Raw genomic sequence first — 16,068 nt, 5'->3', positions numbered from 1 at the left:
CCCTTTTAATTAAGTTAATTGCCAAAAGGTTCAAAGAGATAGAGTAGTTTGAATTTGAATGGTCTCACTATAAGTCGATCTCATCCCATGATAGTAAATAGAGCGAAAGAAACTGCTTTAAAATATGGACATAAATTTTCTTAAAAAGTTGAAAAAATTTCATCCACTTCAGTCTCGAAAAGTGTCATGAGTTTTTTTTGAGTATGTGAGAACTACAATTTTTTTTTTTTTTTTTAATTAATGGTATTGAGAAAAAAAAACATGTGAAAAGTACATACTATTAAAAAAAATTCTTGCATTTTTCATATGCCAAGGACACGACACTTTTCAAAATTTGAGGAAATTTTTGTCCTTTCAATATAAGTCAAGAAGTCGTTGTTAGGTGTTCAAGGCGATTACATTTCTTATAAATCAGAGTGAATATCAGCTTTTAACTCATTATATTCTTTAGTTAATTATGATTATTGATTAAGGAAAGTCTTAGCTACATCCCAATGAAATTATTTATAAAGGCTAATATCTCCTAATAAAAAATCAATACAGGACTTAATACTCATAAACGTCTTTATAATCTGCTTCTTCAATGTAGACAATCCACCTTCCCAAGGTAGCTAGACTACCACATTTGGTGCCCTTGAATTGATTCATGACCACCTACCCTTCTCTTTTTCTATTTTGGGAAAATATTCCCCTTTTTTTTTTCATTTTAAGTAGAAATTGAGGTTCAAATTAAGCCCAAACGCGCAAGGTGTCATTAAGGAGAAAAAAACAAATTTCAGGAAATATTGCAGGAAAAAAAAAAAGAAGAAGAAGAAGAAGAAGAAGAGAAGAAGCCAAATTATAATTCTGGTGGTTGATCCTTAGAATTAAAAAGATTTAATAGTCCCTTCTTAATTTAAAATGGAGAAATTTTCATCCTTCTGTCAACCGTAATTGACAGAATTTAATGAAAAAATGTCATAATTTTTTTTTCTGATGAGACATGATAAATGCTGAGAAGGCAATAGAAAGTAAATGCCACCTCAGAAACCAATACAAATATTTGGATTTTATTTTTCTTTTTTAGATAAAGAAAACGAGAAACGAATTCTTTTTTCTTGATGAATAATTCTACTGCTCCATTTCAACATTTATACACTTAGGTGTTGACTATTTCACTTGTAATTTTCTAAAACTTATCATGAAATGTTCAATAGCAAAGATACAATCAGTCCTCTTCTTCAAAGTCAAGTAGAAAATCAGTCAAGTTCTCGGAATCATCTACTGCTTCTTCCAGAGACAAGGGAATCTCCTTCTTAGGTTTTCCCTGCAAGTTCAAGGTAATTAGGAAGCACATTACATAGCCTGAAATGAATAAGAATTGTCAAACAAAGAGCAATATGAGGTGCAACTTCCACAAGTTAGTGCTCAAAACTTTCAAAGTTCTAAGTCATTTCTCTTTAAGAGAACCTGTTGCTGCTATCTAGTGGATGTTATTGGGCTAAAAAGACAATAACCATAGCACATATTCTTGACCAGACAGTAATCAATCAGGGATCAACATAACATTAACCATGTTCATGCAAGTATTGTCAAGGCTGCGCATTCGATTCAACTGGAATATTATCATTGCTACAATATGGTAGCTTCCTTATATCTGTAAACGTTTTCTTTCTTTTTCCAAAATGAGATTATAGAGAATGTGAGATGGAAACATACAACAGAACCAGGATACAAAGAAGGATGGACTGAAATACAAAAATCACCTTGGATTTGCGTAGCTCAGGAGTACTTTTCAAAACACTCCAATTGCGTGTAATTTTCTCCTCTGCTTCTTCCTCAACCTCAACATCACTATCCTCTCCTTCATCCTATTGCAAATAGGTCAAAAGGGAAGGAAATTACTTGAAGAACAGCCATAAATGGCTTCGAAGGGTGTTGGACAATTAATCCAATCGTATCGGAATAAATTAAAGAGACAGATGAGAAGGATAAAAAAAATATGAGGCAATGAAACACACATCATCTTCACCAATGTCAACAGCTCGTGCCATAGCTTCATCCACATCAGTCATCTGCATTTGTTGCAAAGCATCAAGAGTCAAACAATGAAAATTAAGGTCAGAAACTATATATAATTAGAAGATTTTCATCTAGTGAGATTGCTTCAAAGTCAACCTACTTAAAGTAATTTATTGTTTAGTATTTCAAGTGTCAAAAATCAACACAACTCAAAATGATTCTTGGATAAATAACTTATCGATTGAAAACAATTTCATAAGATAGATACACGTGAGCAATGTAATTAGACAAGAAATTTCATATAGCAGATGTTCTTCAAAATGCTAGAGGTTATGCTAAATATTGAAAAATAGTTTTGATACATTAACACCATGGGGTGGGCAGTGCTCTCGGTGGCATGGGTTTCTCTTGAATGGGAAAAGGGGTTTTGTAGATTGATGAGAAAAATAGGAAAAGAATCATGTGTTTTCGTGCTAATTTCATTTGGTGTGATAAACTGATGTGTTCATTTCCTATTGGAGGGCACAAAATACTAGGTTTGTGCCAAGACCCTATAGAAGTTATTCTCAAGAAGAAGATGTTGACTGATAACAAGAACATCAAATGTAACTATATATATATTCCGGTTTTCTTACACAATAAAAAAAAAATCTGTCCAAATGGTAATACAGAACAAAAATCAATATACTAAGTTAAGTTCAAAGGTATTGCTTCATTACCTCTAATTCTTCAGTCTTCTCGTTTGCCAGAATCTTTTCAAGCTCCTCCCTTGATATGATTTTGCCATGCTAATCAAAGGGAAGAACATCAGGACTTAATGTAATCCAAAAAATCACAGGTGTCAAGGACAATATTTAAATAACCTACTTTTAATATAATATAAAAGTTTCGACATGTTTTAGACATATACACACACACACATACATACATATATCAACACATACTTGAGGACAACACTCTCAACCAAGATAACCACATCAGGCCTTGATGGCAAAGCTAAACAAAAACATAAAAATGTCACTCATGTTTTCATTTATTCCCTCTGTCCCATTTTTTGTTGGTCTCCGTAATTCCAATATTTAAGGGAACATCAATTATTGCTTTGACTAATAAACAAAAGATCATTTCCAAAACTACCCTTCTACTTGGTACTTTATTTTGTACTAATTTTAAGAAGTAATGTGCAGTTAAGTCATAATTGTGTGTATTAATTTTGGAATGCGGACATCTATTATGGGACATACCAAAAAGGAAAGGGCTAACAAAATAACAGGGAGGGAGTATCCTTTTCTTTTCCCTCCGATCTTTGAGACCAGTCTCTATTTTATTGTGAGTACTGAGTAGCTTCCACAAGATCCAATTAGAAGTGAAAATAACATCTATGTGCAAAAGAATAGAAGATACGGAAGTTTCACATAATGGACCAGAAAAGAAAATTCAAGAAACAGGAAAATTTCACTAAACAAATTCCATTTAGGGCTGGAAACACCTCATACAATCTGATTTTTTTCCTTTCCATATATACAGGTTCACTCTCCCCACTATCGCATATCTACCCATTACATGATACATGCAACACTCATGCACAGAACAGATAAGACACAACATACTACCCATGAAATTCATGGCACCATAAACTACCCCACTACATCTACCCTGTAACAAGCTCTAAATCCACTTTCCATTTAACCGGAATTACCTTCTCCATTGGACACAACCGCTTCCACGCCACCCAAATAAGTCTCCTGTAATGAACAATCTACCACTCAATACAGAGCACTCACCGACCCCACAATCCAGCTCCACTTGTCCTTTCCATGCTGCACATCCCAGCTATTAGCTAGAGCCTAACACTCGCCTACTCTCGAGATGAACTTTGTCCTCAAGGTTTAGATTTGGAAAATGATTGGAGAGCCAATCCACCAAACCAAGATATTCCAGAGGCTATCTCACATTCCACAAACTGAGTATTCTCAGTGAGGAACAACTATGGAGCCTGACACTTTTGGCCAAGAGTGAAACATTTGTTACAATTGAAACACCTACCATTATCTCGCTTATGTTGTATTTCTTTCCATAGATTTTTTTCCCTGAAGAAGCGGTTGATGACTTGACAGGAGGCGTGGCAGTTGGTGTCATAGTTGGGACGGCAGGTCATGGAGATCACTATTGATGAGAGAGGCATTCATCCCTCATTCAGGCCATCTCAATAGTTTTGATGGAAGGTTTTGGACTTAAACATAGAATCTCAGCAGCAATTTTCTCCCTACGTTCTCCAAGGAATGTGCCAATTAACATCTTCTAAGACCAATCATTAGTATGGTTGGCTAACCATTCAAACTCTTGTCAATAATCTCTCATAGTTTCCATCTGCTTAATCTCGGACAAAACCTCATCGAAGTCTTCATACTTGGTAGGTCCAAAACGTGCCAACAATTCTTTCTTAAAAATTTCCCACGATATGACATACAAACCTTCTTGTGAACCCATTGCAATCACTGAAGCCACTTATTAGCCTCACCTTCCAAGTGAAAGGATGCCAATGTGACTTTCTATTTTTGTGGGGTTCTTTGGTTAAGCCACTCTGTTGGGTCCACACCAGAATAGCGGCAGAAAGTCCATTTTTTATGTACTGGGGAGACACGAACTCGTGAATCTCTCCTCACCCTTTGTAGCCAGGCGCGAAGAAGATCCCAAATTCCTGGGGCTTGCTGGCAACCAACTAATTTGATTTTAGGAACCCGCAAGCAATCCCAACAATTCCTTCAAGGTGTTGTCCACCTACTACAACCGTTTGGTCGTAGCTTGGGCTTCCACCCTTGCTGCCACTTCCAAGCATCAAATCTCTTCATGCACCTTGGGCATGTCTCCTTCTAGCTTCTCAATCCTCTCTTGATTCATTACAATAGGCTCTAACACATTGAAAAAGAAAATTCAAGAAATGGAAGAGAATTTCATTAAAGAAATTTCACTTAGGGTTTGAAACACCACATACAATCACATTAGTTTTTCTTTTTATCCCGCAAACGCACACTTCCCTCTCCTTTTAACCATAAACCATGAAACATCTACTACCCCATGACTACCCATTTCCAATTCATGCAATACACACACAACAGTCACCTAAGACACCACACTACCCATGACAAATATGGCACCATAAACTACCCCACTTTACCCTATAACAAGCTTGATAAAACTAGGATAAGTAGGCTGTTAAACCGTGCTCTATAGCTGAGCATTCATTGAATATATATATATATATAGGAGAATTACAAGAGTTCAGAATAGACTAAGACTCCTATACAGACTTAACCTAGGACTCTTTAGCTCTCATCCATTTAGCATTCAATTGGACTTAGGAATCTAGCTTAGGACTTCGGATGAGAGTAGTCTTCTTATCAACAGCCTTCGGATAGAGTTGTGCAGCACAATACTCAAACTTGGAATTAGAGTCTTGTGTTGGAGTTGCATTAATAAAGCTCTAAATCCCACTCCCACTCAAATGGAACCTCCTCCATCAGCCACAATCGCAGCCATGCCACCCATATATCATCTGTAATGCCCTGTTCTCTGCCCCTCGAAACAGAGCACTAGTAGCCCCTACAATCCAGTCCACTTGTCCTCTTCTTTTCCACACTGCACGTCCAACCTGTTAGCTGAGGCCTAAAATAACACCTTTGACAAAACTCGTGTTCTTTACCAAAGCATTCTTGCAATTCACATTTGCCATTAAAAATTAGAGTTGGAGAACCAAAGTCAAACCCATGACAACTCAAGGTCAAATAGGGATCAGGTACTTTTCTTGGGCTTTGCATTAGGCTTGGACACTAATGTAAATCCTTACCAACTAAATTTAAAAAAACATTCAAATCTTTTATCTTTTTCTTTTAATAGTAAAGAAAAAAGGTCTAAAATTTCAAGTATTACTATTTCCAAATTCTGTTATGGTAAAAATTAAAAATTCAGGGTAAGGTGTAGGATAACAGTGACGAAGGGAAATGGTTTGGGTTAAAGTTTTAAACCCTGCTTAGAATTGTGACCAGTATGATTAGTACTTGAATATAATGAAAGTGATATGCGCCAGAAAAATCTTGGCTTATTTCCCATACAAATTTCCCATATTCAGGAAGTAATTATTGTAACTATCTGAGCCCAAAAATGCAATTCAAGTCCACAGACATAATAACAGATGAAAATAACTTTTCAACCTGTTGAATTCTTCAGGGCAGAAAACTAACACTTCACGGCAGAAAATTAACACAATGTAGAAATAAAGTAAGTAAAAGCTGTCAGTAATTCACCAAGTTTTGTCCATGGGCCTATCAAGTAGCTACTCACAAAACTCTGTATGCCATAGACAGGGAATATAACAAATTCCAATCCTCTCATCATATCCCAAATAAGATCTAAATATGATTCACTTCCAGTTCAGCAACCAAAAGTTTGTTTTATAAATAGTATGGTCAGAATGTCATCAAGTATGACGAACCCTATCAGAGAACTTAAAGAGTATGAGAGGATTACAGCTTAAGAGTTTTACCTCCTTCAAATAAGCTAGCATACTGGGTGTGGGTTCATGAAAATCTGGACCCCTGAAATCAATCACCTCATCAGGATCTTGAATATAGTTCACAGTTGGATAAACTGGATCTCCACCCCATACTGAAAAGGCCAACAGAGTTTTCAATTACCATAACACAATAAATCAAATATGGCAGAAGGGTAACAGAATGCGAATTTTCACATTTGTTGCTCTAGCAGAACAGTTTAACTAATGGACAAATCTGACAGCTTTGAATGGTTATATGGCATGAGAATAAAAGCATCGACAATAGCACGAACATGAAATTGTAGGATAATTACACAGTCGTTATAGAAGAGATGTAAAATCATCTAAAGACAGAAGAATCCATGCAAGTGGACGTTTATAACAGCACGCGCGCATTAGATACATAGACTAAACACAAAGAGGTCGAAGGGTTACATCCATCTTCCCTTTCTGCTGGGAATATTACAATGACCTCTTCCTCAGGTTTGGTGATTTTACAAATTATCTCCCTCTTTTAATTACCAGAACACCCTCTCTTTCATAACAGAAAGGTAAAATGGCATTGATAGGACATGCTATTTTGTAACAATACCCTTGTCTTGTGCCCATAAACTCACTCACTTTTATACTATTTCACTCAAAAGAAGGATATATTTGTCATTCCACAGTCTGACATATTTGGAGTATGAGAAAGGTACTCTTAGCAGGATATCATCATATCTGTTAAGGCTATGCATCTGTTACAATTTATTTGACCAGGAGGGAGGTTATTGTAATATACCCAACAAGAAAGGATGCCATCTTAATATCATCAAACCTCAGGAGAGGTTGTTGTAATCCCTACACTGCCTCCCCTCTGAAGATGTCAGAAAAAAAAAAGGCTCAAATAAGTAAACAAAACACTACTTTGATAGACTAATGCTGTATCCATCCCAATAAACTAAATCTGAAAATTGTAGAACTTGCAACTTTTAGGGTGGAAATTAATATGGTGAGACAATATGATTACAAAATGAAGACACAGAAATAATGCAAAAAATTATTAGCTTTGGAGTAGATACTTTGCTTTATTTGATCCTCCTTCATTCGCATTGCTAGAGGATCCCTAGGAATACGGATATCAGTCCCCATCATTATGCGATATTCTCGATCTGTTTGATGGGAAAACATTTCAATTAGTTGAGTGTTTTCATCTTCACCAGTCTCTTCAAAATGTTTCTGAACAGCTTCAAGTGAAGTGTCCCTTTTCCATGCTTTAACCCATTCCGAGTAGTATGCAATTGGACCTATTCTTTGTAGTCTATCTTGTTCGGCTCGAACCCTACAAAATCAAGAGTATTTACGCAAATTCCTTCATAAAACTGCAATGCTACAGAAAGTATTTGTAATCACAAATTTCAGGTGGCAAAGCAATAAGTAGTAAATTAGCTAAAGTGAGAAAGCAGGTCAAGCACAAATGAACCTGACTTCTTCTCATCATTCTTTATATTGAGCATCATGGTTATGGACATATACTTAATAACTTTCCGGGCATTGATTTAACATATAAGAAGATAAGACAGGCTGCATACTCCACATAACGTTACCTCCAGAGATAACTAAGCTGCATACTTCAGCAACTAGGTTTTGTTGTGTTAACACGCTTAAATATCCCTTATTGTTATAACATCTGGGGTTCGTTAATTTAATAGTTATGTTGAGAGAGTATGAAGTACAAATTGATTTTGACAGCCATCTCTCGCACAAATTTTAATATATACAAAAAATGGAGAGAGAGAGAGAGAGAGAGAGAGAGAGAGAGAGAGAGCATAAGTTGATCATCCAATGCAGATTTGCTATGTAGAAGATCTACTAATAATGCAGATTGGCTATGTAGGAGATTAACTAATGACATAGAGAAAGGTAGTAAGGGAAAAAAAATCCATGTGGCAGCAAAACATTGTGGATAGTAAATTGTGTTTAAAGAAGATTCTTTTACATATAACAATAACCTTAATCATACTTAAACAGTGAGGAAACTTAACTTGAGCAAGCAAACTTAACTTAATCAATTACTTATCCAAAAAAAAAAAAAAAAACTAAGCACTCAAGCAGCTCAAACTGAAAAGCTTTCTATCTGGTTGAAGTGGACAAAGAAAATGTTTATTTTAATGAAAGAACGCAAGCACCACAAAATCCTATTGTTAAGGCTGCATTTGTTTTTAAGTACAAATTTTATTGAAAAAAGCCTTCTCTGTAAAAGTTCTTCCCCTTTCTTTTCAGGTTTTTGGTTGAAAGTGCTAAAAAGGTTTAATTGATTCCAAGCAATTGGGAAAACATGCCTAAAATAGACATGACTGAAAGATCTTAAAGATATATTCTCTCTTGAGGTTTTTTCTTCTTTTTTTTAATCTCCACATCAATTGACCAGTAATAATAAGTAATGAATTCAATATAGGTGTCTTCATAGATCTTCATCATGCATGGGCAAGCCATCTTACTTGAATGCTTCTTATCCTTAATCAGCGCCATTTCTACCTTCTCATGACTGTACTCATTGTTCTATTTATCCTTCTCTTGCCACTCATTTATGTTAACATCCTCACTTCAGCTATATATATTTTTCAAACATGTTTACCATGCCCACTATGTACCATAAATATAGATAGCCTCAAAACGAAAAAAGAAAAATAAAAATAAAAAAGAAAATAAATGAAAGAAAAAGAAAAAAAAAGAAAAGGTTCCCTAATAGGCTTTCATGTAATCTAATATCACAAAATTTTCTAAATGCACTTGTTCATTCCATTATTCCAGCACTTCTCTAGTAGTAACATCCTCCTCATCTATCCTTTCTTATCAATGAGAAAATCTATAAGAAAGCAACTTTATAGTATCTTTGGCTATCGATTTGATGCAGGATGCACTATTGAAGATTTGCAAGGCCAATGTTATAAGTTAGGGTTATTTTAGTAATTTTCAGATTTAGGATGTTTGGTATTCTAAGTTATTAGTTGATTGCTCATGCATCTAGTTTATTTTAATTCTTGTGTAGGTTTAGTCCGAGTCATGTTTGGTTGGAGTTTTAATGTTTTTCGGACTCTCTTATGGCCATGTAAACTTTTTTTTTATAAGTAATCAAAATATCATTAAAAGCGAAAGGCACAACCCAGGTAATTATGGCCATGTAAACTATTAAGGACCATTGAGTTTAGGGAATCCTGGATTCCCATGAAAATCCACATTACAGAATCTGGATATTCCAGAATCAAATGCTTAGTAATATGGGATTTTTCATTTGGTTTACCATGTACCTTTCCTGCCAAATTATTGAGAATGTAGTATTCTCGTGTTTAATGAAACTAAACATTCTGCAAATGATAACAAGTCTTGCCCAAGTCTCCAAAAATGCCCCTAACCAAAGAAGGTGGTTGGCAGGGGGGAGCTTTGATTTGGTGGCCGAAATGGTAGCCAGCAGAAGATGGCTGGTTGAGGGCGGCCAACAGCCAATGGCTTGGTGGATGGTGGGTACTGCTCAACCCCTGGACAGCACCTTTTGTTCTCAATTTTCTTCTCTAATTTTGACTCGAACCCTCCATAATCTCAAACCCGGTTTCCTAATCATAAAACCCTTAAATCTAGAGCCTTTTAGCCCATTCATATGGATTGTTGAAGACCCAAATCTCAGAGTTAAAGGGCCATCCTACATCACATTTACTACACATTCTCATTATTTCATGGCTTTATATAAATAACACATATTCCATCTCTTTAAATCGAAACCATTTAGGTGTGTGTGTGTGTGTGTGTGTGTGTGTGTTTGCAAAAGGATGCTTCAGCGATGAATTGTCACTATATCCTCATTTTCATATATAGTTTCACATAAATTAAGATTTCTATTTCCTGTGTACCATGCAGAAAAGGATAGAAATACTAATATTCATACGTTTATATGTCTTTGTGTAGACAGAGAGGGGACCAAAAACCAGTAGAGATATCAATAAATGCTGAAGCATTAAATAAAATCAATATAAAAACAAAAAAATAAAGACTATTATTTAAACCATTTATACCTTTCTTCCTTGAAAAGATGTCGTCTAGCTCTGTAAAGAGAAGTTTCAGTTAATGTTGGAAGTTCACCATAAAGCTTTACTTGCCCTGTCTCAGCCATTGCTTTGAGAAAAACCTGAAAAAGTTAAAATACAAATTCAAAATTTATATAAAAGGCCTCTTAGTGTGTCCTAAGAATGTGCTGAATTGTGTTCACCACACTTTGGCTGAGTAATGCGCTTAAAATGGATTTCATTAGTTACCTAATACACGCCACAATACTTCTATGTGCAATGCTCATGCAAACATAATCCATCGTGCAACTAATGCATAAAGGTGCAGACCCACTAATGAAAGAGTTCCAAAAAGGGGATCATCTAGTTTGAAAACCAATTCAATAGATGGATTTAAGCTTTAGAGCTAATAGAACACAAAGTTCAAAACCATCTAGTCGCTTTGACTCTTGGGCCTATTGATCCATCAGATGGGAAAATATCACACAATGACATGTGAGGGCATCCATGCATTACATATTTTAGTGCCATCTGACCTTTGGTCACATTAAGTACACCCTAACGCACGATTTGTGGAAATGTTTATACAAGCGACCAATGGGTTTGACATAAATTTCTCTCTCTCTAATCCTCCCCCTCTCTTACATTTCAACATAAATTAGAATGGAATCACAACCAAAATATGAAGTATTGTAATTAGAGTTATCCTTCATTTTTCTCCTTTATATTTGCACTAACCGTCTCAGCATCAGGTCGCCTCCTTTGCCATCTTGACCATTGCTCCTTCTCAGGCTTTTTCCAGTTCCACCATAGTTCTTCACTAGTAAGTGGATTTTCTATAGGCTTCTTCACTTTTGGATCAACAAAGGGATGAGGAAGTCCAAGTTTCTTGTCTAGTCCATATCCAGTTTCTTCTTGATCAGGTTCAGTTTCATAAACAACATAATCAGAAGAGACAGCACTAGGCTCTTCTGTTGTGTCCACTGAACTTTCAGATTCCAGTGGATCACTTGATTCTAAACTCACATTTGAAGATTCAGGAGCAGCAACCGATGTTTTATACTTTCTCCTACTGCCTGGATTTTTTCCATAAGATGGAGATCCTAAAGATTTGCCAGTTGGTTCAGGAGCCCTGGCAGCCCTAACGCGACTTGCTGTGCCTTCTGGCCATAAGTCCTGCCCTGGAATACTTGCACGAGCACCTGAGGCTGGTTCAAGCTGCCCAGATGTCGAGTCCATGTAACTATAGTAGGGTGGACGCTCAACAGATACTTCTTTAAAGGATTCATCTTCCTTCTCACACTTTATACAAGGAAGTAGAAGTGCCCTCCTCTGTGAATTACTCAAGCGAAGTCTAACTTGCAATATTCCAGCTGGAAATGAACCTACAAATGATGACTAGACAGTTCAACAAAAATTATATAAGTTAGCACCATAAGAAAATAACAAAGGAAGGCAAAAAGAACACCAAAGCGAGGGTAAGTGATATTGGAAGGAAGAATCTCTAAAAGAAACCATGCATATTTTGTAGTTTGGCATCACCACTTGATAAATTCCACCATGCCTGTAACTTTACAGAAATAGTTAAATTAATGTTCTATTCTAAACTACACAGTACACATAGCAAATGTGCACACATAGGCACAATATACACTTTTCTCCCTGTTTCATATGTTCATTTTAAATCTATATGCATAAGATTTCATCAATCTTTACCGCAGGTATTGCCATCTCCAAGGAGTTGTCAATACACTCAATAGCTCACCCTGTTGCTGCTAAAGGCAAGTTGGATTCAGGATGTGAGCAAAGTGGGAAGAGGAGAAGTTAGGAATACAACCGAATTGGGAGGAGGCAAAGGTGTGATACAGAGATGTACCCTTGAAGAAGCCATGTCATGTCTAATGCATTTTAATTGCAGACATACATTGGATATGATCCAGCATGTGGTATACACATGCCGTAAAATCCTAAAATTTGTACATATCCGGTAAAGAAGATGGGCATGCTCAAGAACAACTAGAATATGGGTTAGATATGGCTCATATCAAAACTGTGTGTGTGTGTGTGTGTGTGTGAGAGAGAGAGAGAGAGGGGGGGGGGGGGGGGGATGGAATGGAAGAAAAATGATGAAACCAGCGATGACTACTTAATAACTTCCTTTACTCTCTCTCTCTCTCTCTCTCTCTCTCTATGTGTGTGTGTGTGTGTCACAAGTAAAACAGTATTAACATTTCAGAAAGACCTAAACTAGGGTAGGCACAGAGAGAATTACAGAAGCCCTCATCAAACTTGATAAATTACTCACATTTTCACGTTGATTTACTTCACACCAATTATAATAACTTCTCAGCACATTATTCCAGATAAAATAACTTACATGTGACGTTTCTTAAATATATTTATTGAAACTTGTTTATCATCAAGTCCCTGCAATGTCTGTATTTTATGGGTACCTGTGTCTTGTTGACTCTCAGTTCTACTTAGAGGTAGGCTATAAGATGAAGCCTGTTTCTGAAGATTATGCCATCAGCAATCCTTAAACACGTATAAATCTTCGAAAATGGAAAGAATGCAATGTTTGAAAGAAGACTTTTTGCCCAAAATAGGTCAAACTTATTACCAAACTAAACTCCATCCCACGGAGTGACAAATACAGCTCTACATTGAGATTAGATACGACATGTATTTGTTTTGCATAGGCCTGAGGTTGGCATATTATAGAGGAAAGATATGGAATCCTACAGAAATCGTATTGTGGATTCAATCTATCCAGGATTACCTTCTCTTTCTGGATCTTTTAGTATAGTGGAACATCCATAACTCATAACAAATAAATTATAATTTAAAATTCTTTTAGTGGAAAGAAACATGTTACTTGACTCAAATGGGTTTAATATCAATCAGTGCTGTGAAATTGAAGTCTATGACTAAGGATGGATTATAAGAAGCTAATAACCTTAATTGTTCTCCCCAAACACACATGACGCATGTGATTTCACGATATGAAGGACAAGGTTTAATCTTTTATATTGACAAGAAAGGGGAATGGGGTGACAGACTTGCAGCAAGTTGCAACATGATAAAGTACATGATAAGTACTTGTGATGATTGGCATGGCTAATTAAGCTAAATACCTAGTGTCCAAAAGTTATAGTTGCCATTCGCCAAACTCATAAACTGGAAAAGATAAAGTCCATACAATATTGCTTCTTCTAATTGTTTATGTCCAAGTAGAGAAGTTGTTGTGTTCAATGTATGTCACTCAATTGAAAAGTATATTTAATAGCATAACAACATTTACCTGTTATGTCAAAGGTGAATGTCATTGTTGGCTGTGATAGAATTTACACAAGCATATATTGTTTAGAAAAACGCTTATGCACTTGAAAACCATGTTTAATAGCACAACCTTCACCATTTCTAAAGTGAAGGTGATTGTCAACCATGTACAATAAACACAGAACTACTCTATTATTATTTAGAAAATCTTTGTCAAGTTGTTTTAGATCAAAAGCATCATAGTATTGTCTCCACATTTTTGGGGATAATTGAAGAGATTGCAAATTCAAATTTGTTAAGGAAGTGAAATATTGTTCCACATCTACAACAAAACATCCACAGAAATAATCAAGTTCACAGAATCTGACTCACCACGACCGTGCAGTTGCCAGGCAGAGATTTGATAATACCAGTCTACTGCCAAAGTTTTAGACCATCATTATACCAATTATCAATCTTGTATCCCTAAGATTCATATTTTTAGATCATAGTTGCATAGACGTTACAGATTATGCCAATTTCTTGAGTAACCAGATTTTTGGTTTGATAAAATATTTAACCAATGTCTTAAACACTAGAAAAACATGAATATATCTTGATAAAAGATAATTATTCACACCCACCAGAGGACCAGATAGATACCAGAAAGCAATAAAAGATGTCTGCCTGACATGGTATCCTGTTCCCCACCAAGAGACAGGAGAGAGATGAATAAAGGTCATTTTGTTACAAGAAATCTTGTGGAATTTAAGCTTTGACCTCTTGCGTTTTATGATGTTCTGGCACTCTAAACGAAAGGTCACCCAACTAACCAGCATGGTTGCATTAATCTAGTTGAGTTTTTTCACTTTTTTTTTTTTTTTTGATGAGTTAGTTTTTTTACTTTCTTAGCTAACATTCCCTTAACAACCAAACAAAATGTAACTTAGGCTTCACCCATAACACTTACTAAGAATTCTCTATGCAAGAAGAGAAATATGCACAATTGCAGGCATGAAACCTTGAGCAACCTGCATTAAACCAAAAAAAAAAAAAAAAAAATCGCATAGAGAATAAATGAATTAACAAACCTGGAAGTTTTTGGAATATGGCTTCCCAGCAACAAAGCCATCTGCAGAAGCTATAACCCTCAAACCTCTATCTACCATAGCCCAAAAAAGAAAAAAAGAAAAAGAAAAAGAGAGTTTATATATACATGCATATGTATGTAGTATATGTTTATTTTTAACAGAATCAGCATTTTCAGATTTAGAGTGAGATAATAAATACAAAATTCATCCTCAATTGAATTTATCTGATAAAAAAAATTAAATCTAACAAACCTTGATACAACCAAGTTGCTGAAACAGATGCCATTAGAATTCAACAAAGCATATCACATATGCATCTGCAGAAATTACCGAATTAAAAATCAATCGGTTAGCACAATTATAGAAGCCAATTACCCAATATGCACGTGTAAACACACACACATAGAAACACACACAAAAGCAGTGAGGCAGGGAGTGAATTCCATCTAAAACAAACTTTTCCCAAATTTTCTCCCCTCCTTTCTCATCACTCGGAGTTATCTCATTCTCATTACACTATTCGTTATATGGAAGTTGAGAGAACAAGAAGAATTCGAAACCTGTAAATTTTCCGGGAAACACTTTCCGACGAAACAAACAGAGTATCAACCCGTTAAGACGAAATGGGTATTAGTGAAAAATGTCAAGTAGTATGATATTAAACAAGAAAACTGAAACGAGGGTTGAGACACGAGTGCGCAGAGTCGGAATTGAAGATGAAAATGGAGGGTTTTAGCTTGGAAGGGTTTTTGAGCTGAGGGGTTTAAGGCTGGAGAGAGTGAGCAAGTGAAGGCTTTTGAAATGGATAAGGGGGGGCATTTCTACCCGGGGGGTTTCAGTTGTGATGATGGACTTCATAGGGTGAGTTTGATTCAAACCATTTAATCAAATCAAATTAGTCAATGTGTACTTAATTTTATTTTATTTTTTAAGATACATGAACAAATTAAAAAGAAAAGAAAATATAAAACAAAGGCGGGCAATTCAAAATTAAAACTAAGAATGAGAGTACGTGGGAGCAATGCTTCTGAAGATGCGGGCCTAATGATTTGAGGCACGGATACCACAAAATCGGAGCCAGCACTAAAGGTAATTTGTGAAGTGTATTGAGCCACAATAACTCAAA

The 16,068-nt window shown here is 35.8% G+C and overlaps 1 protein-coding gene across 2 annotated transcripts; it reads right to left on the bottom strand.

The window, feature by feature from the left end:
- Nucleotides 1-1,038: 1,038 nt before the first annotated feature.
- LOC133869925 (protein PLASTID TRANSCRIPTIONALLY ACTIVE 12, chloroplastic) lies at nucleotides 1,039-15,811 on the bottom strand. 2 transcript variants are annotated; one of them, XM_062307021.1, is made up of 11 exons: nucleotides 15,503-15,811; nucleotides 15,195-15,259; nucleotides 14,943-15,013; nucleotides 11,332-11,991; nucleotides 10,603-10,715; nucleotides 7,615-7,874; nucleotides 6,545-6,666; nucleotides 2,721-2,789; nucleotides 2,001-2,054; nucleotides 1,746-1,850; nucleotides 1,039-1,306 (listed from the first exon to the last, which is right to left on the bottom strand). In XM_062307021.1, the coding sequence occupies exons 2-11, from the start codon at nucleotides 15,226-15,228 to the stop codon at nucleotides 1,208-1,210; spliced, it is 1,587 nt and encodes a 528-aa protein (XP_062163005.1). In that variant the 5' UTR covers nucleotides 15,229-15,259; nucleotides 15,503-15,811; the 3' UTR covers nucleotides 1,039-1,207. The 2 variants fall into 2 exon arrangements, with proteins under 2 accessions (XP_062163005.1, XP_062163006.1); XM_062307022.1 differs by having other exon boundaries at nucleotides 14,943-14,983.
- Between the last annotated feature and the right edge of the window lie 257 nt (nucleotides 15,812-16,068).

This window comes from Alnus glutinosa, chromosome 5 (genome assembly GCF_958979055.1).
Source record: "Alnus glutinosa chromosome 5, dhAlnGlut1.1, whole genome shotgun sequence".
Taxonomy (NCBI): domain Eukaryota; kingdom Viridiplantae; phylum Streptophyta; class Magnoliopsida; order Fagales; family Betulaceae; genus Alnus; species Alnus glutinosa.
Note: the sequence above shows the minus strand (reverse complement) of the source record. Positions and strands in the feature narration are given on the sequence as shown.

Coding starts and splice junctions, on each gene's coding strand:
- LOC133869925 (XM_062307021.1), bottom strand. CDS start 15,228: ATGGCATCTGTTTCAGCAACTTGGTTGTATCAAG. Junction 15,014..15,194: donor AGCAACTTGGTTGTATCAAG/GTTTGTTAGATT, acceptor GGGCTATGGTAG/ATAGAGGTTTGAGGGTTATA. Junction 1,851..2,000: donor TTGACATTGGTGAAGATGAT/GTGTGTTTCATT, acceptor TATTTGCAATAG/GATGAAGGAGAGGATAGTGA.